The sequence below is a fragment of the Coccomyxa subellipsoidea genome (genome assembly GCF_000258705.1).
Source record: "Coccomyxa subellipsoidea C-169, whole genome shotgun sequence".
Classification (NCBI taxonomy): Eukaryota; Viridiplantae; Chlorophyta; class Trebouxiophyceae; family Coccomyxaceae; genus Coccomyxa; species Coccomyxa subellipsoidea.
The window spans coordinates 2,978,417-3,003,790 of NW_005178041.1; the positions used below are offsets into that span (position 1 = coordinate 2,978,417).

The 25,374-nt window shown below is 57.1% G+C and overlaps 3 protein-coding genes across 3 annotated transcripts; 1 reads left to right on the plus strand and 2 right to left on the minus strand.

Moving 5' to 3' along the window:
• Window positions 1-12,732: 12,732 nt before the first annotated feature.
• Window positions 12,733-14,593, minus strand: COCSUDRAFT_35261 (hypothetical protein; the record flags this gene model as incomplete). Its single annotated transcript, XM_005651331.1, has 7 exons — window positions 12,733-12,794; window positions 12,843-12,987; window positions 13,094-13,259; window positions 13,367-13,493; window positions 13,617-13,885; window positions 14,075-14,349; window positions 14,501-14,593. 7 exons carry the CDS (start codon window positions 14,591-14,593, stop codon window positions 12,733-12,735), a joined length of 1,137 nt encoding a protein of 378 aa, XP_005651388.1.
• Window positions 14,594-15,746: 1,153 nt separating this feature from the next.
• Window positions 15,747-16,516, plus strand: COCSUDRAFT_59353 (DUF1777-domain-containing protein; the record flags this gene model as incomplete). Its single annotated transcript, XM_005651332.1, has 3 exons — window positions 15,747-15,874; window positions 15,987-16,167; window positions 16,286-16,516. 3 exons carry the CDS (start codon window positions 15,747-15,749, stop codon window positions 16,514-16,516), a joined length of 540 nt encoding a protein of 179 aa, XP_005651389.1.
• A 222-nt stretch (window positions 16,517-16,738) lies between these two features.
• COCSUDRAFT_52476 (hypothetical protein) lies at window positions 16,739-23,524 on the minus strand. Its single transcript, XM_005651333.1, has 22 exons — window positions 23,343-23,524; window positions 22,776-23,124; window positions 22,445-22,629; window positions 22,130-22,330; window positions 21,888-22,007; window positions 21,603-21,776; window positions 21,307-21,462; window positions 20,910-21,125; window positions 20,680-20,784; window positions 20,463-20,567; window positions 20,137-20,313; window positions 19,858-20,020; window positions 19,542-19,702; window positions 19,239-19,406; window positions 18,954-19,103; window positions 18,661-18,782; window positions 18,386-18,519; window positions 18,004-18,257; window positions 17,720-17,896; window positions 17,432-17,615; window positions 17,147-17,274; window positions 16,739-17,018 (listed from the first exon to the last, which is right to left on the minus strand). Exons 1-22 carry the CDS (start codon window positions 23,385-23,387, stop codon window positions 16,875-16,877), a joined length of 3,618 nt encoding a protein of 1,205 aa, XP_005651390.1. The 5' UTR covers window positions 23,388-23,524; the 3' UTR covers window positions 16,739-16,874.
• Between the last annotated feature and the right edge of the window lie 1,850 nt (window positions 23,525-25,374).

Sequence of the window (25,374 nt, forward strand, 5' to 3'; positions counted from 1 at the left end):
CTAACGTGATCCACAGGTACACATGGGTGAAGGCAAGCCGGTCTGAGCCGGGGTGGGGTGTGTGTCATCCGGAGTGCGTGCCTAGAACTCACTGAGGACGCCTACGGGTGCCAAGCCCCCGGATGTGCCAAAAAGGATCACTAAACGAGGCTGTTCAATCGGTGGAGGACTCGAGCGGGTGTCATGGCAAAAGGCCATCAACAAAGCATGGTGTCACAGGGTTTGCCTGGTTGAGGCCCAGGCAGGCCTGGTTCTTGAAGTTTGAAGAATCATGCGGGCAGCGGCACCGGGTGTTGTGCGCTGCAATGGATGACAAGCTGCGCATCGGGCGCCGCGCCCAGTGCGCAGAGGACGTCCCGATGGCACCAGCACGCCGTGAACTCCTCGCGCGTCAGTTTCGGGTCGCGCCCGCGCAGCCAGTCGCTGGGCACGCCCGCTGTGTTCCTGACGTTGATGGTTGCAAGCCGCCAGTCGCCGAGGATGGCTTTCCTGCTGGAGGAGATGATCCGAGCTGCTACCGCGCCCGCTGATTGCGCTGCATCCGGCTGGTGCCTTGCGTGCTGGTAGGCTGCCCAGAGCTGGCAGATGGTGGCCAGCCGGAGGCGATGCCAGAGAGGCCCGAGCTGGGAGGCCGGCCTCCAGGTCCGCTGGTCGTCTGCAAGAAGGAGGTCTGTGCTGCGTGGCGGCGGGGGCTCTCCTGTGATGGCTGCCCAAGTGGCTGCAAACCAGTCCCATACGGACGCTGCCAGGGGGCAGGTCATGAGGACGTGGGTGAGCGTGGCATCCTGATCTGTGCAGTGAGGATGCGGGCAGCGGTGGCCTGCTGCATCTGCTCGATGGATGTGCCGCGAGAAGGCCCCGACGAAGAGCTTCCCGTGTAGAAGTCTCCAGGCTGTCACGCGCTGGCCTCGGTCGAGGTGGGAAGTGTCAAGCACGCGCCAGACGTGAGCCCAAGGCGGGTGTGGTCCTCCTGAAGCGGCCGCTGCATCGACTGTGTCCGGCAAGGACTGCTGCCGCGGCGTGCGAGGTGCTGGTGCTGGAGCCTGTGGATGTGGTCGATCGCGCCAAGGCGCTGGCCGCTTCTGCGGCGGGCTCATCCATGCCTGATAGGAGGATGGATCTGGCTCTCCACGCGGCCGCTTTCTCAGGCACTGCTGGGAAGAGCCGGTTCCTGCTGCTGTGGACGCCCAGTGTGCCTCGATAGCCCGAAGGCCGCTGCGCTGATCATCTGTGCTGTCAGCCCAGATGGCCGGCCTCATCGTGCCCTGAGGTTGGCCGTCGCCATGCTGTCTCCTGTGAAGCACTTGGCGTCGTGTGGTCGCCTCCTTGACCACGTACTCATGTGCTGGCCGCGTGCCCAACCCCCAAGAGTTGGGGTCAACCATGTGCGTGCCCCAAACGCCGAAGAGATACGGCGGCGCTGGCTCCTGCTGAGGTGGGTGATTGTCCTGATCCTGGTGCTGCGGTGTGCTGTTCCGCGGGTGCCAGGGCCGGTTGATGTCCCAGCCCTGCACTAGAGCCGGCTGCGCCGTAAGTGGCAAGATGGCCTGAGGCGCTGCTGACCCTGCTGGCACTGGAAGGAGTGCGCCGGAGCTGTTGGCCGTGTGAGTGCAAGCATAGGAGCCGGCGGCTGATAGCGACCAAACCCGGCGATCGGTTGTACCGGGAGAGGCGAGCCACTGCGGTGAGGGTGGGTGGCCGTGGACAAAGCGGCTCCACTGTTCGGGCAGTGCGGCGAGCAGCAGCTGGATGCCCTGCTGGAGCGCGGCAACATTGGGCGGTGGGCTGTGCACAAGGGTACGGAGGTCGCTGACCCTGACAAGTCCTTGTCTGGCCCAATCTTCCCACGCGAAGGGCTGCCCGTCCTCGTCCCTGATCTGCCTGTTGAAGAACAGGGGCTCACTCATGACCGCGTGGTGGCCGAGGCTGCCCGGATGGCTGAGGCGGTGTGGCTGCAGCTTCTGGTAGGCACACACGTACTGGCAAACGCGCAGCGGGGCCTGCATCTTTCTCGCGTCAAACGCTGAGAAGGGCAGGAATCTGCCGAGCTGCCAGATGTGCTGCTGATGCGGTGCCAGCGTGTTGGGACCCTGTGCTGCCAGCCAGGCTGTGCTCCTGTAGAGCCAAAAATCGAAGAAGGGCTTCCACGCCAGCTGCTCTGGCTCCAGCAGTCTGCTCACTACCTTTGCCTGGAGCGCCAGGATTTGGGCTGTGAGGTCCACCATGGCGATGCCGCCGTCCTTCGCTGCGCGGAAGCAGGTGTCCTTTCCTGGATACAGCCGCGCGGATGTGCCGCCAAGGACTGGCCTGTTCGCGGCGACGAACGTGTGGAGTGCTCTGCACAGGCTCGTCTCCAGCTGGCTGGGCACTGGGATGAAGGTGGCATGGTAAGTCACCATGGATGCGAGCAGCTGCTTGGCGACGTATGCCCTACCCAGCAAGCTGAGCCTGAAGCCCGACCAGCGTGCGATCTTGAGCTCCACCTTCCGGAGGATGGCTGTGTAGAGGGCGGTGGCGGCGGCTTCTGGCTGCGTGGACAGAGGAATGCCCAAGTGCTGCACGCTCGCCCCCTGTGCTGCGAATGTGACTCCTGTGGCCGCATCTGGACCCGCAAGATGGCTGAGGCTGCCCAGGCCGAGTCCCTGGGACTTGTTGCGCTGCAGCCGCGAGCCTGTCGCTGCACAATGGAGATCCACGCTGGTATCCAGGACGATCTGTGCGTCGCTGGGGCTTTGTGCGTGGATGCTGGTGTCGTCTGCGTGCTGATGCAGGACGGGTGCTGGGTCTCCAGAAGGCAGCCTGATGGGCTGGAAGGCCTGCTGCTGAGCGCAACGCCGGGCGTGTGCTGCCATCGGCTGCGTGGCGAGCACAAAGAGCAGTGGCGAGAGCGGGCTTCCCTGGAAGACTCCTGAGCTGACCGGGAAGGTGTCCGTATGCCAGCCGTTGAAGGCTACGCGCGCGGTCGTGCCGGTGTGCAGAATGTGCACCCAGCGCTGTGCGCCGGCTCCAAAGCCCGCTGCTGCCATGCACTGCTCGATCCATGCTCTGTCCAGGCGGTCAAACGCCTTCTCAAAATCGAGAAAGACAATGACGCCTTGCTGGTGGGTGTCTTGCAGGTAGCTGATCTCCTCAAGGTGGGCGAGCACGTTGTCCCCCACCCAGCGTTTGGGCAGGAAGCCTGTCTGAGTCGGGTCCACCACCTGGTTGAGGACGGGTCCAAGTCTGCTGGTGAGTCATGGCTGGGAGGGCCGCCTCGCAGGCGCGCCCTCCGTCTGATGCTTCTTGCTGTTCCTGTGCTTCTGCGGCAGCGGCTTTGTCGGCTGCTGAGGGAGCCACCAGTCTGTGCGCTGCTGTCGTACGCGGCTAGAGTGGCGGCGTGGCTTGATGCCTGTGAGGGCGTCCTGTGCTGCCTGCTGAGCGGCGTTAGTGGCCTGGGTGCGCTCCTCAAAGCCTGGCGGAATGGCGGGCCTGGGCTGCTGCTGAGGCAAGGCTGCTGCAGGCTCCGTGGTCGCGGCAGGCTCCAGCACCTCCGCATCTGTGAGGGGCTGTCGCCGAGCAGGGGCGGCTGTAGGCTCCGTGGGCGCGAAAAGCTCCGTGAGCTCTGCGTCCGTGAGAGGCGGTGAGCCGTAAGAGTCCTGTGGCAGGCTATCTGCTCCATGCGTGCTGCGCAGGATGGCACACAGGGAATCGTGCATGACATTTCGCGCCATGGCCGAGTCTCCTGACTGGAGCAGGAGGGGGTGCTGGTCGTACAGTGCGCGAATGGCCGCTCTCGTCTGCGCAGTGTCCAAGTCTGTGTGGCCTGCTAGCCAAGTAAGGCACTCCTCTATCCGTGTGCTGGGAACACCGGAGAGCTCGAGCGGAGGCTGGCTCGAGGTGCATGGCTCGGCGACGTCTGGCGCTGTGTGCTCCATGGGTGTGGGTGGGCAATCACAGTCCATGGTGACGGCGGCAGGTAAATTGGCGGCGGTCTGCACCCTGCAGCCGTGCGGTGTGCGTAGCACTGGAGCGGCTGCTGTGTCGCACTCCATCGGGCTGCCTGATGGAGGCGGTGGAGGTGGAGGAGGCTGGACATCAACGTCCATGTCTGCTGGTGTGCGGACCAGCGGAGGCAGGACCTCTGGACCTGGCGGTGGATAGCAGTCCATGGGGGTAGGTGGCTGCGTGTCGCGCGCAGCGTGGAAGGAAGGGCCCTGCGGGCTGGTCCTGGTATCTGCTGTGCAGCCGAGGCCTGTGCGATTGATGCCTGGGGTGCGACTGGACCGCACACGGGCCTCCAGCTCCTGCAGCTGTGTGCTGGCTGGAGGGGTCGAGGACGGAGCAGCGTCGCCTGCACCTCGGGAGAGGGCCTTGGCGGCGCGCTGCCTCTGGCGGATGGGGCGCGGTGCTGAGCATGCTGCCGCCTGTAGAGCGGACAGCTCAGCCTGGAAAGAGGCTGGCTGGCTCGGCTGGCGCATGTGTGCGGGCCGTGTGATGTTGATCCTGATGTCGCCGTCGATGTGGAAGTACTTCGGCAGGCGGCTGAGGTGCCGGTCATCATCAGGCGTCTGGATGTAGGCAAGGCAAGCCTTGCCGCTGCCTACGAGAGGGCTGCCGGCGGCGAGATCCGAGGGCAGATCGCCGAGGAACTCGCCGCGGAGCACATAGCTGTCTCTCTCACAGCCGGCGCAATCTAGGAGGGTCTGGGTGAGCCCCTCCGTGCTGTACTCATAGGGCAGCCCATGGACGATGACGCACGTGTGCTGGCAGTGGAGGCGGCCAGCTGTGAGCTGGACTGGGATCCCGACATCGCCTGTGCCGGGAATGTCCTGCAAGCGCACCAGCTGATCCTCTGCCGCGGAGTGCCGTGCCGCGACTGCCGCTGGGATGGTGTCGAACCACAACTCGACGCGCCTGTCTGCTGCACCGGGTGTGCCTCTGTCTAGGATCCCTCTCACATGCGGCGCGAAGTGCGCAAGCATGCCTCTGGTGGCCTGGGTCTCCAGATCTCTGCGCTGCATGCTGCCGTAGGGGACGTCCTGTGGCAACTCCGTGCGACCGAGAGCAGCGACCAGGAGTGGCTCGCTGTCTCCCCATCGGCTCGGCCTGGCCTGCAGAGGCCTAGGCCGGGGACACTGCAGCGCAAGATCGTCTAGAGCGCGCTGAGGCGGTGTCTGCCAAGCTGGTCTGACGGCCTGCATCGTGACTGTCTGACCTGGCGACAAGTGCGATCCGTAGATTGGCCGCGGCCCGTAGCGCGCTCCGTAGGGCCTAGCTCGATCCGTAGGGTCCAGCTCGATCCGTAGGGTCTAGCGCGATCCGTGGAACCCTGTGGGGAACCTAGGGTCTAGCGCGATCCGCAGGGTCTAGCTGGATCCGTAGGGTGTGATCCCCTGCTACGGAGAGCGGCCGGTAGTCTAGCGGCCGGTAGTCTGGCGGCGGGTAGTCTTGCGGCCGGTAGTCTGGCGGCGGGTAGTCTTGCGGCCGGTAGTTCTTCTGCTCCCTTGTGCTCTGCTGAGCTCCTGCTGTGCGCTGCTCCTGACTGTGCTGCCTCTGCTGCAGCTGCTGAGGGGCGAAAGGCTCCCTCCTAGTGGCTGGGCAGAGTGGGAGGAGAGTGACACAGGTCTAACCTCTGTGCTGTGCTGGGGCACCAATCACAAACAGGACCCTAACAGGGTGTTGTGACTGGATCCCCAGAGAGGGAGGAAGGAGCAAGTGTCTCAGGGGCTGTGGGAGAGGACCGTGGCAACTCTCTACCCTGAGCCTCACTCCCCTTCACTAGAAGTGCTGAAACTGGCTGTTTCTGTGCTCCTGCTGAATCTGAGAGCTATGGGGAGAGAGACCCAGGTGTCCTAGCTGGCATCTGCCCCTGTACCTGCACTTACCTGGAACCTACTAAACACCCATCAGGGTCCCCTCTCACTGTGCTGATCACCTAATGCCCCTGATAAGTTTTCTTGTGGAGAGTGAGTGGGGAAGGAAAGTGAGTGTGTAAGAGGATCCAGTCACAGAAAAATAGCAACAGTGAGCACTGTGTAGAAGTGTGGAGACATTTACAGTGACTGGAGTCAAGGACAACAAACAAGGACTCAAGTCAAAGGACTGTGACTGCAGTCAAAGTGGTCCAGTAGCACTAAAAGCCCCAGCACAGCAGAAATCTAGAGATAAGGTGAGAGATAAGCCTGTCTGGATGGGTGGAGATGGAGAGTGGGGCAGAAGAGTGGATTGAAGTGTTGAAGGCCTGTGTGGCCTGGTCTTGGTCTTCTTGGACAGGCCTCTGGAGCCTGAGGGCTGAGTCTTGGTCTTCTTGAGGGCCACTGGGGCCTGGTCTTGCTCTTCTTGAAGGCCTGTGGGGCCTAGGGTTGAGTCGAAGTCTTCTAGAGGGCCACTGGGGCCTGGTCTTGCTCTTCTTGAAGGCCTGTGGGGCCTAGGGTTGAGTCGAAGTCTTCTTGAGGGCCACTGGGGCCTGGTCTTGGTGGTCTTGAAGGCCTCTAGGGCCTAAAGCGGTCTTGAGGTAGTCTTGAGGGCCGCTGGGGCCTGGTCTTGGTCTTCTTGAAGGCCTCTGGGGCCTGTGTCTTGGTACGGTCTTCTGCTCAAGCCCGTTGAGGGCAGGACGGTTGGAACGACGGTGGTAGAAGATTGAAAATGGGACGTAGAAGGTCGAACCGGAGGCGGCTGAGAGGGTGGCTGCACTTGGCTGCTCCTGTCGGGGTGCCGAAGTGTGCGAGGTCGACTGGGGCGGTCGGGGCGAAGGTGGACAATATGGGTATCAATGGAAAGCTACAAATCTCAGCTTTCCAGTGACACTTGTTGCACGGCAAACAGGGGCGTATCGACGCGGCAATCGCAAGAAATGCGAGATCCTTCAGGATTCCAAAATCTCCTGCTCCAAAATTACCTGTAGCACACCGATCGGACTGCGTCACGCAGCAGCCACACAACAAAGGCTGCAAAATCTGCCGCAGCTGCATAGGTCTTTCAGAGGTCCTAGAGACTGAAGATAGCATTGAACGTTATGATGCCTTTCGTTTGCTGGCCATATAGCTCAAAGTTCGAAGAGGTGCGGCGTCGCTGGCCCCGAAAGGGCAGTACAGCATCATCCTCTTGCCCCTACGGCTATTGACTTTTACCGGTGCGTTGGTGCCAAGACAATACAGACGGTGCAGGGGGCTACGGATGCTTAAGACGAGTTGGCAGTCTAAAGGGGCAGCAGCCGGCACAGCATGTCAGATCTTTATAAGAGGTAACTTGGCCGCAGCGGGACCCACCTTATATGGTTCGGCCCGCAATGGGAGCCGAGATCGCCTCAAGCAGGTACTGGCACCCATGGTCACCTCTCTATCAAGGCAAGCCACACTCAACCAGGCCACAGAGCTGCTGCAGCGGCTCTGCAGAGCTATCCATCTACCCCTGTCACAGCAGACAGGCCCGTGCCAAGCGCAGCGGCGCTCTCCCCGGGGAAGAAGACCCGCTCCCGGGCGGCAATTAACAGCGGCTTCACGCTAGTGGACCTTCAAGAGCACTACAGACCAGGGTGCTGCTTTGGAGGCTGCAGGAGCCAGAGGCCTTCTTCGACACATGGCTGAACAAGATTTACAACCTAGGGTCTCAGGGGTTAGCTGTTGATCCACATCACAGTTCAGATTATGTCCCGTTTGATTTGCACTTTGGCCTCTGTAAATAGCTCCAGGTGCAGGGACGCTGTTGCAGACAGGCGTCGTGTTGTCTTGAGCAGTATGTGCTCCAGCAGAGCTTCGACGTGCAGCGCTCTCTGAAGCTTTGAATTCGTTTAGGTCTGTAACAGTTCCAAGGGTCCTTTTGTGCCTTTCTGCCGATTGCTGATATGACGGACAATATTGCTCCAAAGGTCGTACTGGACGGTCCTAACGCGGCTTCGAACCGAATCCTCTTCGATTTTGGCGATCTGCGCGAGGAGATGGAGATGAACACCAAGCATCTGCAGATTGGCGTCCACAGCCAGCCAAACTTGCCCGAAGAGGGCCAGATTACTCCTTCGAGAAGCCTTCGAGAGATGGGCGTTCAGACTGGACAGACTGGCGTACACACGCCACCCGGGTCAAAAGCGTCCAGCGTCGCGCGCTCATCATGGCCGACTACGAGGGGTCCAGTGAGGTGGTCCTGTAGGACCCCTGAAAGGAACGGCATACACATTCAAGCTGAGATTGCCAGGCTAACTAGTCAGAAATGCGTATGACTGGCACAGCAGCACACAAGTGTGGCAGGGTATGCATGCCCTTAGACTGAATACAAACTTTAAGATGCATCATATACGAGAGGGTGTCATGGCAAAATGCCAGGAGAGCATGGTCACACAGAGTGCCTCTTTTAGGCCAAGGCAGGCCACCTGGTTTAAGCCAAGGCAGGCCACCTGATTCAGGCCAAGGCAGGCAACCTATTTTAGGCCAAGGCAGGCCACCTGTTTTAGGCCAAGGCAGGCCGGGTACGATGTGTGGTGGAGGTAGGCATCAAGCGGGCAGCGGCACTGGGTGCTGTGCGCTCCAGCGGATGACTAGCTGTGCGTCCGGCAGGGCGTCCACTGTGCAGAGGACTCCGCGGTGGCACCAGCGCGCTGTGAACTCTTCCCGGCTGAGTGTGGGGCCGCGTCCCCGGAGCCAGTCGCTGAGCATGCCCGCTGACAGCCGGATAATGGCGGTGGCAAGTCGCCAATCGGCCAGGAGAGCCTTCCTGCAGGAAGACAAGATGCGGGCTGGGAGCTGCCCGGACGATGTGTGGGCGTCCGGCTGATGACGGCCGCGCTGGTAGGCGGCCCAGAGCTGGCCGATGGTAGCTAAGCGGAGGCGCTGCCAGAGAGGCCTGAGTTGCCGCGGCGGCTCCCACACCCTCGTGTCATCTGCCAGCAGCAGTCTGTGCTGCGAGGCGGCGCGGTCTCCCCTGTGACGGCTGCCCATGTCGCTGCATGCCAGTCCCACACTCCTGCTGCCAAGGGGCAAGTGATGAAGACGTGGGTGAGTGTGGCGGGCTGACTCTCGCAGCCGCTATGCGGGCAGCTGTTTCCTGCTGGATCTGCACGGCGGATGTGTTGTGAGAAGGCGCCGACGAAGAGCTTGCCGTGAAGTAGCCGCCAGGCCGTGATGCGCTGCCCCCGGTCGAGATGGGAAGTGTAAATGCGCGGCACCACAATGGCGGCAACTGTGGCCTGTGCTGCACTCTGCGCGGTGCGGGCAGCAGCAGATATGGACCCGAAGCCTAGCAGGGGGACTGCCCTGTTGGCGTCCAAGGAATGTTGGGCCGCGAATGGCTCGTCGCTGTACAGCTGTCGTTCGCGCACGACGCTGTCCCTCATGGAGAGGTGAAGGCAGCGTGGTGGCCTCCCTGACCACGAACTCATGTGCCAGCCGCAGTCCGAGTCCCCATGCTTGGGGATCCACGACTTGGCTGCCCCAGAGACCGAAGAGGTACAACGTGGGTGCTGTGGGCGGGGGCACCAATGCGTCCTCCTCCTGCTCCTGTGCTCCGGGCTGATGGCGCTTCCCGGTGCGCGGGTGCCAGGGCCTAGTGATGTCCCAGTGCTGCACCAACGCCGGCTGCGCGGTCGCAGGGGGCAACGAGTGCTGACCAGCCTGTGCTCCGTCATCTGCTGGCACGAGGGCGTCTGTGCTGCTGACTGTATATGGCTGAGCTGGTAGCGCCCTGCAGCTGTGCGCGACCAGACCCGGCGCTTTACCGGATCAGGACACGTGAAGGCAAACCGCTGACAGGCTAGACCTAGCAGTGAACATGTCCCAAGCACCAGGGGGTAATCTCATCCCCCAAGGCGCACTCCAGCCCGCCGGCAACGCAGCACCCATCGGGGACGTTGGAGGACCCACGGGGCAAGCCTACGGCATGCATCTGGAGGCAGGGGGCACAGCAACTCAGGCAAGCAACAATCACAGGCAAGCAATCACGTGCACTGCAGGCAACCAATAAAGGATCAATCATGGAAGGCAAAGCTGTACATGGAGGCTTGGCTGCCAGTCGAGAAACTTGCGTCCGGCACATGAGTTCGTGGTCACGGAGGCCACCACGCTGCCTTCACCTCTCCATGAGGGACAGCGTCGTGCGCGATACGACAGCTGTACAGCGACGAGCCATTCGCGGCCCAACATTACTTGGCCGCCAACAGGGCAGTCCCCCTGCTAGGCTTCGGGTCCATATCTGCTGCTGCCCGCACCGCGCAGAGTGCAGCGCAGGCCACAGTTGCCGCCATTGTGGTGCCGCGCATTTACAATGGGGCCTTGTCAGGCAGTAATCCACAGAGTGGTGGCGGCATCTGTACCGTGACAGCGGCTCCTCGCTGCAGAACTCGTCATCGCCCTCCCTGAGCCCTCTCAGCAATGCAAGTTGTACCAAGGACGAGAGTTGTCTTTGCCCGGGGAGAGCGCCGGAGAGCGCCGGCAAACTGGCCTCTCCCTTGCTGATCCTGTGACGCATGCGCAGATGATTCCCACTTCCTGGATTGCCGCCGGAGGCTGGCTACTGGTGGTTGTGCATCTGTGCCTGTGCCTGGCAAGTTGCAGCTCGCTGGATGGACATCTGCAGCTCGCTGAGGAGGGCAGTCCATCAGCGAGCTGGTAGAAAACGCGCGCCGGTCCTTAACGGTCTAAACGTCAACCGGCCGTAAGGTCTGTCATCATCCGGTGTCTGGATGCAGGTCAAGCACTCCTTGCCGCTACCCACCAGCTCTCCGCTGGAGGCCAGCCCGCCGTACAGATTGTCAAGATGGAATTTGCCGCGAAGTTGAAACATTTCCCTACGACAGCCGGTGTAATGTAGGACAATTTCCTATATCCTATGGGGCCAATCTTTTGGTGCCCTGAGTATATCTCATACAGCAGCCCGAACTTGATGATGCAGGAATGTTGGAAGTACAGACGGCCGCTGGCAGCAACACTGGCACCTCCTGCCCGATTGCGCTTGCAGCCTTATCAGCTGATTCTTAATCGCCGCGACGGGCGACGCTGCAAAGTGAGCCATACATTAAGTGAGATCTGCATCTTCAACTGCAATTCCTTAAGCTCAAGGTGGCCCAAGGCAGCTTACAGGAGTGCTTCACTGTCATCCACCGGCTTGGCGGCGGCTGGAAGAGGCCCTAGGGTCTGCAAAGCGTATGGACGTCGGTGGCTCGCTGGGGGTCTGACTGCCATGACCGGATAGCCTGAAACGAGCTGAGCAGGCTGGCCAGAAGGCAGCGAAGGTGGTTGTAGTGCAATGTCCCTGGGCAGCAGCTGCTCTTGTGTCCTTCTGTGTGCTGGCCGCTGCGCTCAATGCCCCCAGCCCCCTCTGGCTCTGATTGCCTGCCCTGGAAACCGGACCCCATTTGCGGAGGAGGTCTTCAGGGGTCTAGGAGCTCTGCTTTTGGCTCTGACAGCTTTTTGCGAACGGCCCCAAACATCCCTCGGGAAGCCTTTAAGCTCCTCTACAGCTGCTTTCTTTGCGCCTGTGCAAGAATGGCGAGGAGCCCTGTTTGTGCCAAAGACAGCAGCTTCGATGAACATGGCCGTTGGGTGCGCAACGAGCACGAAGTTACGGTAAGACTGGAAGACGTCCACTGAGAAGGCAATTGTGCTTCTGCCAGTTCTCTGCGGCAGGCACTACACTTTTGGAGCATTGCTAGCCAGTAGCGCTTCTTGGTAGACTTGTGCTAGCGAGGGGGCCGAATTTTTCATAGCTGGCTATCTGCTGAGGTGATCAGAGACTCTGCTTGTGCCTTGCTGATCTGCCACTTGAATGACTGAACACTTCATTTCTTTCATACGTTGGTTTGATTGCCTTGGTGCTTTGCGAAGGGCTTGCTTGCAATTGGCCGAGACTGCGCGTGCGTGTGCTGCGCCATTCCTATTCATTCCAATAAGAAATATAGTTCAGAGAGTTGTTGAGATTGCCATGCATATTACTATACATGCATACGGTACAAATAGCAGAAGAAAACCCGTTCAAGCCGACGCGCGTCCTATATTGCTGGAGTCTGCACATCTTGCAGGGTGAGAAGTGCACCCAGCGCTTCTATCCGGAGTCCAAGCGGGGAGTACGGCGGGAGTACCACCGTGCATTCGCAGCGGGGAGGGCCCTCGATCCGGGCCCTCGATCCGTGCCCCTCTCTAAATTCCCAAATGAGAAACAAGGAAGCTGACCAGCAAGTTGCTATGCGGCTGGCCAGCTGCTGCGGCGCGTTGCCTGCGAAATTACAAGGGCACCAGCAAGAAAAGCAGGCTGCTGGCAAGCATGCAATGTAGATTTCTTCTCTCCTTACAAAAAATCGATAAGAAGGTATGCTGGAAGATGGCCAGGACGATGTGTTAAACAGCTATCTGTACCGAGTGCAGGGTACTCCACATTGGGACAGCTGGTCCGAAGAAATTTCAATTAAAGTATTGTGATCGTCAAATTGTGTGGTACACCATTCTGCTGACCCTCCAGCCATACCAGAGAAACACCTCTATTATACCCATGCCAGTCATAATCGCTTTCCTGGTTGGCATCATTATATTGTATACCAGGTTGGTGCCCAAGAACTTGATGCAGGTAAAAACAAAGACGTTAATATCTACTGACAAAACTTGTGGAGATCAATATCACTGTGCTCGAGCACTATGACAAGGACGATCGCGCAGTAGAGGACATGCAAGCGCTGGGGACACTCGACCAAGTGTGATCAAAAGTCAGCAAAAGTACAGTACGGGCAAATCTCTGAACTGGTAAGGATAGGCGAGAACAGTCAGAAATTCCCTTTCAGCAACATCCAGCAGTTGCTGCTTCCAGAAACTTTGGTTCAAGGGCTTCCTCGCACATCTCTGCAAGATCAGCAACTATTCTTAGTAATGCCCCTCTCCACCGCTCACCAAACTTCCTGGCCTGCTCAGCAATTTGCAGGAACTCCTCCCTTGAGTCTCCAAACCAGCCTTCTAGGATGCGCGCTATCCGTTCAGGCTTTCGCTCGAATCTGCCCAGCTTGTTGTCCACCACAAAAGGCACATTACCTTCTTCCTGCAGGGTCATCCGTGATGCCTCAGTATGGTTGGCAATCCAATCAATGAACGGTGATTGAATATTACTGCAAGAGGCTGCCCATGGTGGGGCTTGCTTTACCAACCTGGCAGGGGATGAAGCCATTGAGGACGAGTGGCAAGCCGCAGATGAGCGCCTCGGCGATCGTGCCAGGCCCAGCCTTGGTGATGGTAGCATCGCAGGCTGACATCCACTCGGCCATGTTGGTCACAAAGCCACAAAGCTTCACTTTCAACCCGCCGGGAAAGTCCCTGCGCCGACCAAAAAGCCTTTAGCGCTAGCAGATTAATGCATCAAATGAGTGACACATGGCGTCAGAGACAACCATCCGGCAGAGACAACCGTTTGGGAACCGCACCTGTTCTGGAGCCGCTCTATGAGCGCCTTGTTGCGGCCGCAGATCGCGACCACCTGACAGGCCCCGCCCAGCCTGTCATCCAGGGCATCCAGCGTCTGCTCTATTGCGCCCATGCCCTCGCCGCCTCCTGGGCAATTGCAGCAAGGTATGTGATCGAGGGACATGCGGTTGTCTTATCACACACTGCGCAGCTGTGCCTCTGAAGCAGAATCAAGTGCACAGTGCCACCTGAGCCGCTCCAGCAACCCACCGATGAGCAGCGCTGTGGGCAGGTGCCTGTCCAGGCCCAGCTTCTTGCGCAGCGAGTTCTTGGACGCGATTTTGCCGCTGAAGGCCGGGCGGATGGGCAGGCCGTGCACGGTGATCTGGTCCTCCTTGAGGCCGTTCTTGAGGGCGCTGCGCTTGCAGTACTCGGTGGGCACAAAGCAGCGGTCCACCAGTGGGTGGAACCACGTGTTGTGGCAGGTGGTCAGGTCAGTCACCACCGTCGCAAAGGGCACAGGTGTGCGCCCGCCCTTCCTGCGTCATCACACATCCCCCCAGTTTTGCCTCGATGCAGAACATCTGCTAGACCAGTCCCAGACATCTTAGCAGGCAATGCAAAACTGACTGCAGCAGGCCCAGCACCAACGTGCGTATGGGCTGGAGAGTCCCATCTTTTGCAGCAAAGCAGCCAAAAAAAGAAGAAGGCGGTTCCAGTCAGCCCACCTGGCCTGCTGGCGGAGGACACGCAGGGGCACCAGCTGCATGAGGGGGTGCACGCTGACGACCAGGTCCGGCTGGTACTTGTCAAAGGCCGCGCTAACTTGCTTGGAGACAAAGAGCGAGGAGATGGTCTGTGTAGGCACGTGGATGAACCGTGGCTGCTGACCGTAGTAGCCAATGCGCCACATCAGGCTGTTCCGCACCATGAACGAGTACGTCTTTGGCAGCTGGTTGAAGGGGTAGGGCGTGTGGTTGCTCCAGATGTCCACATAGTCCACCTGGCAGGCACAGCAGGCTTCCTGGTCATCACTTTGTCTAGTCACCAGGTTAGTCGAGGTTCCAGATATGTGATCTGTGGACAGCCACAGAAAGTACTATATTTAAATTCTCAAGCAGGCTGTCCAGGTTGTCGCCGTTCGACGGCCTCACCTGGTACTCATCTCCGTAGAGCTGCTCGAACCCAGCCTGCAATGCCTCTGCACTTGCTCTGTGCCCGCCCCCCGTGTCTGACATAAGAACCATGACCCGCTTCCGTCTCTTGCCCGCTGCTCCGCGCCCTGTGCAGCACACCCTTAGATCTGCTGGTGATGGTCCATTAGGCAGCATCGCATGTCGCTGCAGGTAGCGTACCGCAGGTGAAGACAATGAAACTATGAATACACAACGTCTGCACAAGCATCGTGGTAACTCACTCCTGCCGAAGGAGAATGGCCACAAGAAGAACGCATGTGATGGCCCCCTATGGCCCTCCTGCAGAGCATCGTTCGAATTACGTGCAGAGTGAGATTGCTTGCTTGACTATGAGACTGCACAGCACAGAGAGAGGCAGAACTAACAGTTTTGGTTCCCTTGCTCAAACATCTTGGCTGAAGGTTTCTTCGCTCATACGATAGGCATTGCTGCATGCTCACCAGCCAATAGTCGCCACTCGATCCTGGCTGGCCTGCAGAGTTGTGGCATGATCCCCCAGTGCTGTCTCTACTCCTCTGCCTTCTGATACCGCGATTGCTGCTTGGTCCAAAGGGGAGCCTGCAGCTGACGGTGGGCTGTTTGAGTTCGCTATCCTTGTTGGCTGAAGTCCTTCTCTGTGACAGGGCACTTAGCGGGAGTACGTGGAAAAATTTTCCTGCACGCTCAAGCCCACAATTAGCAGCGGGTTGACCTTCCATAGCGAATGAATGGGGTTACAAATGCATTATTTCAATGCTGATCATGTTTCTCTTTGATTCTTCGGCAGCCGATTGCTGCCTATCCGCTGACGAGGACCCAGATGGAAGCCAGCGGGATATAGGGTTTCGAAGTGAGGGTTTTGGAGCCATTCCAACTCCACCCAAACCTTTTTCCATTCTCAACAGGGCTGAATGCAGGCCTGCCCTCGTGAATAATCAGAATTGCGGGACAATTGCCGGTAAAGCTTCAGGAGCAAAAGTTCGCCTATTTTCCATAAATTTTCCTGCTTTCCAGACCTGCCTGGTTGAGGGCAGCGATGGCGAGAGATAGAGACGAAAGGGACGACAGAAGGGACAGAGACAGGGATGATAGGGGCAGGGGACGGTCACAGATTGACCTGGAAAGAAGAAGAGACAGAGACCCTGGAGAACGTGATCGAGATCGGGAAAGAGAAAGAGAGCGCGAGCGAGAAAGAGAAAGAGAACGTGAGCGAGGGAAAGACAGGATGAGGGACAGGGACAGGGAGAAGGTCAGGGACAGGGACAGAGACAGAGACAGAGAAAGGGACAGAGAAAGGGACAGGGACAGGGACAGAGAAAGAGTCAACAGGCTTCCAAGCACCAGTCATGGAAGGTGCCTCTCAAGGACTCTCAAGAGCATTGTACTCATGCTTTAGCAAGCCAGGAGGATCTGCCAAGTTCTCAGCAAGTGCCTAGCGAGTAAAAGTGTATATTGGAATAAGCAGGTCGGCTGAGCGGGACAGCGGAAGGGAAAGACCACCCAGGGAGGATGACGGCCACAAACACCTGGAAGCTGCTCGCAAAAGGAGCCGAAGCAAGGACGCGCAAGCAGAGGGAGAGCATGTTGAGGATGACCGTGCCAAGCGCCAAAAGCCAGCAGAAAATGGGGTGAGCTTGCCAGAAGAGGTGAGCTTATCTGCAACAATTCATCAACATTCAGAGTTCCAAGCTCAAGCCCTGCACGTATGAAAATTGAATTTTTGTGAAGGGCCTCTGTCAATTCTCTCTTCTCATGAATGTTCAGGTGGGCCTCGATGCGGGCATTTCCTCAGAGGAAATGCAGATGATGGCAGCCATGGGCATCCCATTTGGATTTGAGTCGACGCAGGGAAAGCATGTTGAGGATGATGCAGTCAACGCTGGTGCCGTCAAAGCAAAGCAAACTCGTAAAGCACGGCAGTACATGAATCGCAAAGGCGGTTTCAACAGGCCGCTGCCCGCCGAGAGGACTGGAGAGGTGGTCCCCAGGGATTAGGCCCACCGTGTGTACATTCTTCTTTTCATTCTGTTGGCTTTAGAATATTTTTTAATGGCTACAAACAAGGTAGGCCACACTATGACACTCTTCTGTATTCTGTCACCTCAAGGAACTTCCTTTGAAAGCATGCAATCTTTGTTTATTGGTACAATTGTATGCATCCTCTCCTGGGCTACTTGTGATATCTGGAAGTTTTGCAGATATCCGTTTCAATCAAATAATTTGATGATGTTTACAGATTTTGTCACACTCAATATCGCTCATCTTGCATTGCAAACAGCTGATGCATGTGCAAAAACAGACCAACAAGCATCCTGCGCCAGCAGCTTTATGACATGTCCTTTGTTGTGCATTCCTAGTACACTTGATTCCTGATGTCCTCCAGCTTCTTGAGGATTTCTCCGGGCGTTCTCTCCAATTCGTCAGCAATGCTCTTCTGCTTGGCTGCTGGTAGCTGCGAGAAATGTTCGCACAGGTCTCCGTCAATGACATCCTTCACCTGTGATCGTAAGAGACACACGATTAATCACCGGCCAACTCCTTTGATGTCACCTTCATGGCTGCAAAATGAAAGCCAATGGTCTTGCTTGGTCATGCAGCAAGGCATCATAAGCTGAGAGAACTTACTGGGAAGTAGGAGCCACGGTAGCTCATGTGGTCACGTCCACCCATGGGAGGGTGTTCCTGCCGCAGGTGCATCTCCAAATGGCTGAAGAAATCCACATCCTCCCTGGAAGGAAAGGGTAGCATTGCACCTGCACAGACAGCCTCGCTATAACCCCGCTGCAAACACCTAGTGCAGGACAGCTGAGTCAGTAATTTAAATACAGACCTGCCCTGTATTACCCAAGTATCGATACACAGCTCACGCTGTCGTTGGTCACTTTCACAGCAGAAACGGGCAATGTGTACCTATTGCGCCCATGACCGTCGCATATAGCAGCACTTCTCTGCCACCCGGCTGCAGCACAGCCCGCTGCAGGGAGGTGACCAGATCGCCCACGTGGAAGTTGACAACATCCTCCAGCTTGTGGGGTGCGCCGTTCAGGAGGCCAGCCGCGCCCGCAAACTTGCCTCCTGTGGGGTCCTCCTCCACCTGCCCAGATGAGCAATCAAAGCATCAAGACCAGTGCATCAGGTCCAAAATAACCATATTGTAAAGCACTTGTGCTGCAGCCAGCACACAGCCAGGAAGGGCACCTGAGTGGAGACATCCCGGGGCAGGCGGGTGACGAAGATGTTGCAGAACTTGTCTGCGCCGGCAACTGTGTCGTAGTCCAGGGGCAACGCGGCCGTCAGATGCCTGGGCGCTATGTCATCCGCGTACTCGTACAGGGCGTTCTCATTCGCCTTGTACCGGAAGTAGTGCATGGACTCCTGGCAGCACCCCAACACGCGCGTCAGTGACACAGAGCCAACAGGCGGGCGCAACAGCAGATCGACAAGCTGCCAACGAAAACGCTTCAGTCTGGAAGAGCGCGCACCTGCAAGTCGCCCACAAAGATGCGGTCTCCGCTGGTGGCCAGCGTGGCGATGTGCGTGGGCAGCTTGCGGTGCTCACACTTGCGCAGAAGCTTCTTCTTGCCAGCCTCATAGATGCGCAGCGTGGGCCCCACGCCGGCCAGCAGCCGCCCCTTGAATGCGGCCAGCGCGCCCGGGATGCCCCCCGTGGGCGTCTTGTGTATGAGCTCCAGCTGCCGCCCGCTGTCCCTGAAGCGGTACAACCTGATGTAGCCCTCTGCGCAAACAAAGAGAACCACCGTCATGGCCCATGTGGGGTTGAAACTGCATGAGCAAAAGCATGCTGCGTTCATAGGAGACGCTGAGGACATTAGCAGAATGTAGGTAGCCAGCCATAATGCGTACCGTCTGCAGTGCGTGGGTAGAATGCCAGGCCTTGCACTGTGCCAACGGCAAGCACCATGCCTTCCTCCGGCCAGTTTGAGAAGCGCAGCAGGCAGAGGCTCACGGCAGCCTCGTTGCCATCCAACTCCAGCACACTGCAAGTGGTCGAAAGCTCAACAAAAGAATAGGAGCAGGCATTTAGGACCATAAGTTTTCCAGGACAGCAACTGCAGGCAGTCTGGAGACACACCATGCACAAGCGAGCCTGTATCTATCTAAGGCAGATGGGGGCTCACCTGGAGGTCTGCAGGGATGTGGGGTCGAGCACCCTGATGCATGAGGCCCATCTGCCAGTCGAGTTCTTGGGCGCACCATGCTGCTCCTCCTCCGCCGCCCTCTCCTCGTCAAACTCTATGCCCTGCACCGCAACGGGACGCTGTGAAAGTACCCAAGAACAGCCTTGAATGAATTGCAGGTGCAGGATCTGCAATTCTGGTGTTGTGAATTGCTGCGCCTACAAAACTCAAAAGTCCCATGATAGCTGATCATCAGCATCAGTGTTTAATGTCAAACACTGAAGCCCCCTTACTTCCGTGAGGGCGGCGTCCATCTCCATGCCGTCCTCCACGGCCCTGCGCTCAGCCAGGGGCACCGCCGCATGGTCCGCCTCCGCCACAATGAGCATGTTGGACTCCGGGTGCACCACAAACTTGCGCGGCGTGTATCGCAGCCGGGTCACCTGTCGCAAGACCATCCTCGTCTCCTGTCTGGATGTCGTATGCATGACAGTGGTGACCTCCCAACAGCTTAGATATCTTTCAAAGTTCCCTCAGACTGCTGGAGGGAGCGGAGACAGAAAGAAGGGTGCCCTTGCCTGCTGATTGAAGGCCTCCCCGAGGCGCTCCAGTGTGAGGATGCGCAGCATGCTCTTGGACACAGCACAGAAGCCCTCGGGGCACTGATCTGAGGCAAAGCCGGATGCATAGTCCAGCGCCTCATATGACAACGGCGCCAGCGTATACCTGCCCATGTCCGAGTACCCCTGCAGTGTGGGAAGAAACGACTATGTCAAGAACCAATCATCAACTTTCTCATCAAGGCAATAGATGGTTGCAGCAGCGGGGCATGCATGTGGTGGCAAAGAAATTCGGGTTGCGGCAGCAGGCAGGGAACGCACCAGCCAGGGCCTGGAGGACAGCGCGAGCATGGAGCGCTTGCCGCGCACAGACACTGCAAAGAGCTTGGGCGGCCGGGTGCCTAAGAAGCGCGTGCGCGTGTCGCTGAGCTGCCCCGTCACCTTGTCCACCTCCGTCCTCAACAGCACACCATTCAGCAGCCCTGCCACAACCATGCAGGAGGACGTGAGTTGCAGGGAGGAGCAGTGGTTTTTCACCTTCACCGTGCTGCCTCATCCAACACTCTGCGGAACTCCTTTCCTAACTGCCAAGAAAATGCAATGTCTCCCAGGAATTGCTGAAAGGGCAAGGGCACACCGATGTTCAAGAAGAGGCCCCCAGCGCCACTAGCATCCTCTCCCTTCCCTGCAATGTCGGCCGCGGGCGAGTCAATGAAGAGGAGGGACTCCGGCACGGCGCTCACCATTTGCACCGCCAGCGCGCTCATCATGTCCTCGGGATCCAGGCTCAATATGCGCACCTGCATGCACAACTCCTTCAGAACAGAGTCCATGCTCCCACAAAGGGAAACCCCTGCACTGACAAAGACAAACACGTGAAGGTGATGAGAGACATGGCGAGGAGGTGGGACAGCACCGAGGAGTCATAGGAAGCCACGGCAAGGAAACGTGAGCGCTGGCGGCCCTCTGGCACGGGCGCAATGTCTAGGCAGACCACGTCCCCGGCCATCTCCTTCTTCTCCACCTCCATCAGCTGCCCAGTTGGGCTCAGCTCAAAGTAGATGAGCTCGCCGCCGCTCAGTGCAATCACAACCTGCACAGCATGTAGTGGGTCCTTCTCCATCTGAACGTTCTCAGATACTTGAATGATACGAACATTTATATAAGATGCAGGGGACTGTAGAAAATTACAAAAATATGGATGATATTGTCAGAACAGCAGCTGTGTGGGGTGAAGAGCACCTGCTGCTCATTCGTGGCTGCCTTGACAATGGTCCGCCGCCCTGGAGCCCGCCACTCATTCACACGACGATCCGCTCGGATGTGCCGCAAGCCGCTCGGATGCACCTGCCACCGCGGTCACATTCACAATCATTGCTCCCAGGCAACATGTACGGCCAGGCAGGTACAATTGGCAGCTGCATTGCTTCTGTCTTGGAAATGTGTCACTTCCACTAACCTGCAGCATGCTGTCATCCGTGAGCAGCTGTGTGCGAAGCGTAGGCACGGTCCCCAGGAAGCCGCTGTCATTGACCTCCACCACAGTCTCTCCAATTGACAGCACCTGCAGAGCAAAGGGCAAATCATATATCTACAACCTGTCAGGTGACTTCACATTGCAGAGCAGACGCTCCTGCTGGCAGGAGAGGGAGGAACAGTAGGTGCACACTTTAGCTGGCGGCAACGTACCAGAGTGGCGTTTGTGAAAGAAACGATGATGTAGGCATCAAAGGGGTCGTTGACGCTGCGCTTCAGGGTCCACACAGCAGTGGGGTTCCCGGGCAGGGGGGACACTGCAATCTCCGTGGCCGCCAAGCCTGGCCGCAACACGCGCAGAGTGGACCGTGCACCACGGCCGCACATGGCATACAGCTGCGGAATCTCTTCCTTCAGCAGATTGGCCACCTGCGCTCAAAGCACTTTGACATCTGCTTCCTTGCAACAAAGTAAATGTATTCACCCAGCCTCGATTGCGCCCACTTTCAATAGGCATGGCGGCTATCCCAGAAATTCGGGTACCAGGCTGCAAGGCAGCTGCCGATAGCAGGACTGCTGGAAGAAGTTTCACAGGCAAGGTTGGCCCCACCTTGAAATCCATGATGGGACTCAGGCTTTCCACCTCGTCCACAAGCCGCAGGTTGCGCAGGGGACGAGGGTCGAAGAACACGGGCTGGAAGCCCTCCTGAGTCTCTGTCAGCTCTGCCGAGCTTGCCTCCACCGCATCATCGTCATCGCCTATGCTCTGCAGGACCAACACAAGATCTGTGAGCCACTGACAACATCCATGAGCAGTGCTGACGCTAGGACTCTAGAGATGAATGGAGAGAATGTGTTTGCAATAACACAAGGATCTTGATATGGCAGTGGTAAGGATTGCCGCACCAAGAACTGGTAGAGGGCGTGGTTGCCAAACTCTGACGCTGCAAAGAGGAATCCTGTCTTGAGGACGCAGATGCTGATGCAGGGCGGGATGGTGTCAAAGTACTTGATCTTGAGCTCGGTCACCGTGTCGCCCGAGTATGCCAGGGTGACCTTGTACAGATCGCCATACTCGCTCTGCAACACAATGATACCTCAGTAATCAGAGCACAGCCTCACAGATCCATCCAGTGGTATCTGAGATTCACAAGCAAGAGAAAACTGCACAGGAAGCAATGGGGCGCATACCTGCACAAGGAAGAAGAACAGGGACTTCTGCTTATGCATCGCATAGGACACAATGAGGACGCCCCTGTCAATCAACAGTGATGTGCGCCGGGGAATGACCGCCCGCACATCCGCATGATCCTGGACAAATCACCACACCATCAATGCTGTGTTGCCGCTCAGCTGTGTGCAATGTTTGCAGTCCCTCCAAATCAGACAGGCAGGCAGGCAGGACACCATGGACTCAGCGACAGCTCGCGCACCTGATTACTGTAGATGATGAAGTTCTCGGCGCACACAAGCACACCGCCAGGGCCATCAGCACCGCCCGGCACTGGGACAAGCAGGTTTGCGCCATTGTCCACCTCCTGGCTCCACTTTCTGGTCACGTGGTTCAGACCCAAGTCCAGCTCATACAGCGTCAGCTGCTTCTGAGCATTCCCCGCTGCCTCACCAGTGGGATCCTGCAAGCCAACAGATGCGTGCTTGTCCCCTGGTACCTCCAATGCTAAGAGCACCCCTGATCATGCTCTAAAGGAATACACAGCTCGATGCTACCAGCTGCCAGCGTCGCATACCTGATCCGCATCTGCATAGTCCAGCTCTATCGCTGCAAATACCGGGTTGTCGAAGCCCATGTCCAAGCCGATGACAGAGAACACAATGTTGTGCGACTTGTGGGCCTCCAGTGGCGATGAGATGGTCAGATTGGCTGCCTGATCGCGATTGAGCACATAGACCAGCTTCTGCTTCTCCATGGCCCCTACAGCAATGATTACCAGTGTTAGGCCCAAAACAATCAGTATTGCACTCTTCAACAAAGGGATCGTAAATTGTGACCCCATGGTAACCACATTGCAGTGCATGTCATGGCAGAACTTTGCAGAAAGATCAGACCAGCATATGCACCTATCAGGCAGGCACGCCCCTTGGGATCGACCGCCAGGTACTGTCCTGGCACTATGCGCCGGCATCCAGACTTGCCATATGTCTCCTGATGGATCTTCCTGAAGTAGTTCTGCTCCTTGATGTACTCCAGAATCACAATCCTCCCCGAGTCTGATCCCACAATGACGTAGTCCCTGGAGGCTCCCGTGAGGCGGAATGGTGCCAGAGATCGTATGCAGCCAAACACCTCTGTTGTGAAAATAGTCTGCACTCTTCCCGTGTCATCGGGGCGCAGCAGCTCCAATGTTTTGCCGCGAGACACCACGATTTCCTGAGCCTTTGGAGCCGAGAAATTTCCATATATAGCGCACTGCAGGACACAGATCAATTCTCAAAGCCATCATAGTAATAAGTGCCCAGATGGTCATGACAGTGATCGTTGAGTCTACGTCAACAATCTCCGCTACACCTTTCCAATACATTGCCGTTGCTGCTACCCTCCAGTTTCTCATCAAATTGGTTGCATAGGAGAACAAAAAAACAAGCACACTTCCACTCTATTACTATATGTGACAGGTATCAAAATACCTGGATTCCAGAGGCGCGACTCAGGGTCAGATTGTAAAGATACATAGTAACCCACGACGCTGCTTCTGGATTTCAAGTCCCACAACCGTGCTTGGGCGAGGTTGATTGCGTGAAGTGCTTCAAAACGGCGTCGCTAACACTTTGAGCCACGTTCATGTCCACTCATGGGATTTGCTGTTCTGGTGACCATTCTGAATAGAGAGGATTGCAGTTTCAGTGCCAAAGCATGTGTATCCGCATGGCATGTTGCGCCCACCGTGCACGTGCCTTCAAATTTGTGTAGGGGTAATTAATATTAATATACAACCCTGGGCCCCTCGCTGGCCTCGCTGGTTAGTCTATCGAGACACAAGTGAAACAAGGCGCAAAGATGCACCATGTTGAAAGGCAGTGAGAATAGATCTTGATATCAACGATGGTGCCCGACAATTCAGTAGTGCTCCCGACATCTACTTTGACAAAACCTGGTCTTGCTTAAGATTTAAAGTCTTTGGTCAAGCACAATACGCTCTCGTTCAAGTATCCGGGCTCAAAGTATCCGAGCTCAAAGCCTTCTCAGTGTGTGTATAGATCTCGTATGCTGAGAGTGAGGTGGCCACCCTTTTAAGCCAACCTTTCCTTTGGCTTGTTTTTCACTGCGCGGACTTATGTTGTGGGGTATAGGTTCTGTAATTCAATATGATCTCATCCAGCAACAAGTTCAAGGAGCTTTTTGACGACGAGGAGGAGGCGGGTCACGTGTGGGCAAAGCTCTTGACCATGCCGCCTGCTAGTAGATTGGACTACTTCTTGGATACTGACGATGCATATAGGGCTTTCTTACGCGTCTTGGCTGGTGGGAGACTGCTGCTGCATCCCTACTGTAACCTCAAGTCTTGCATCACGTCACTTGTGCAGCATGAGACAGGTGCAGCTGTACGTAACGGCCCCCAGATAACATGAGATACTCTGCCTTTGAGATAAAGGGGACGTTCAGAAGTGTAACATTCCAATGGCTGTGCAGGGCCGTACATTTATGTGAATTTAGAGGAGGAGCTTGCTAAACTGCAAAATCTCTTCGAAGACTCTGAAGAGCTTGGCCGCATCTGGTCGATCTTGACTGCCCAGCCGCCTCAAGATAGGGCGGGTATTTACAAAACAGTGACGCTGCATTGAAAGCTTCACTGCGCTCCTTGGCCAAGGGTAAATGCCCATACCGTCGCATGCAATTCTGTGTGGCTACCTGTGCCAATACGCAGGGTCTTATGGTCTACGTACTGCTGCCAAGCACCCGAGTGCTGCTTGCCCTTTTCTCTCGCAACTTTAGCACCTCTGCTTGAATTTTGAGACAATCAACAATAAACAGATTGCAACAACATTTTTTATACTTGCAGCCATTTTATTTACGGCTCTTCCCAAATCCTATGTCTTGGGAGGTGACTTTCGGGTATTCAGGCAAGTTTTGTCAACAAGGCAGAAAGTCTATTGCGAGTTATTGCTATTTTTTGGGGGCATTTTATGTCCACTACTGACCAATTTGCGATTTTGTGCAGGGGAGCTGGCATGCGGACATGCAAGCAAGTCTGATCATGACTTGCGTGATTACTTGCGTGTGCCACTGTATTCAGCTGTGCTTGCCAAGTACCTGGGCATGAAGGAGCCACCCCTATAGTATGGCTTTTTCTTAACAACAATTGGAAGCACCTTCTTTGCAGCCCAGGCTCTACAGAGCAAATGCCTTGTACGCAGAGAAGGCAGCAGCAAATCTTCCAGAGGAAGGAGAGAGGTTCGCTGAGCTTTCGGGTGTTGCGCCTTGACGATTGAGGAAAGCACAGATTTTGGCAGTTCGATTCCGCATGGAGGCTGTTGCTGTGGCGCTGGGGGTTCCCCTGCTGTGGCTAGCCTTCAGCCGTCCCCTCAATTAGCATTGAGTGTGTGAGGTAGTCCTCCCAGGAGTTGGGTACAGCGTCATGATTCGCAGCTACATGGGAGCAGCATCCAACCTTGCAAATAAAGTGCTTGTGCAGACAAGAGGGAACCAACAGTTACGTCA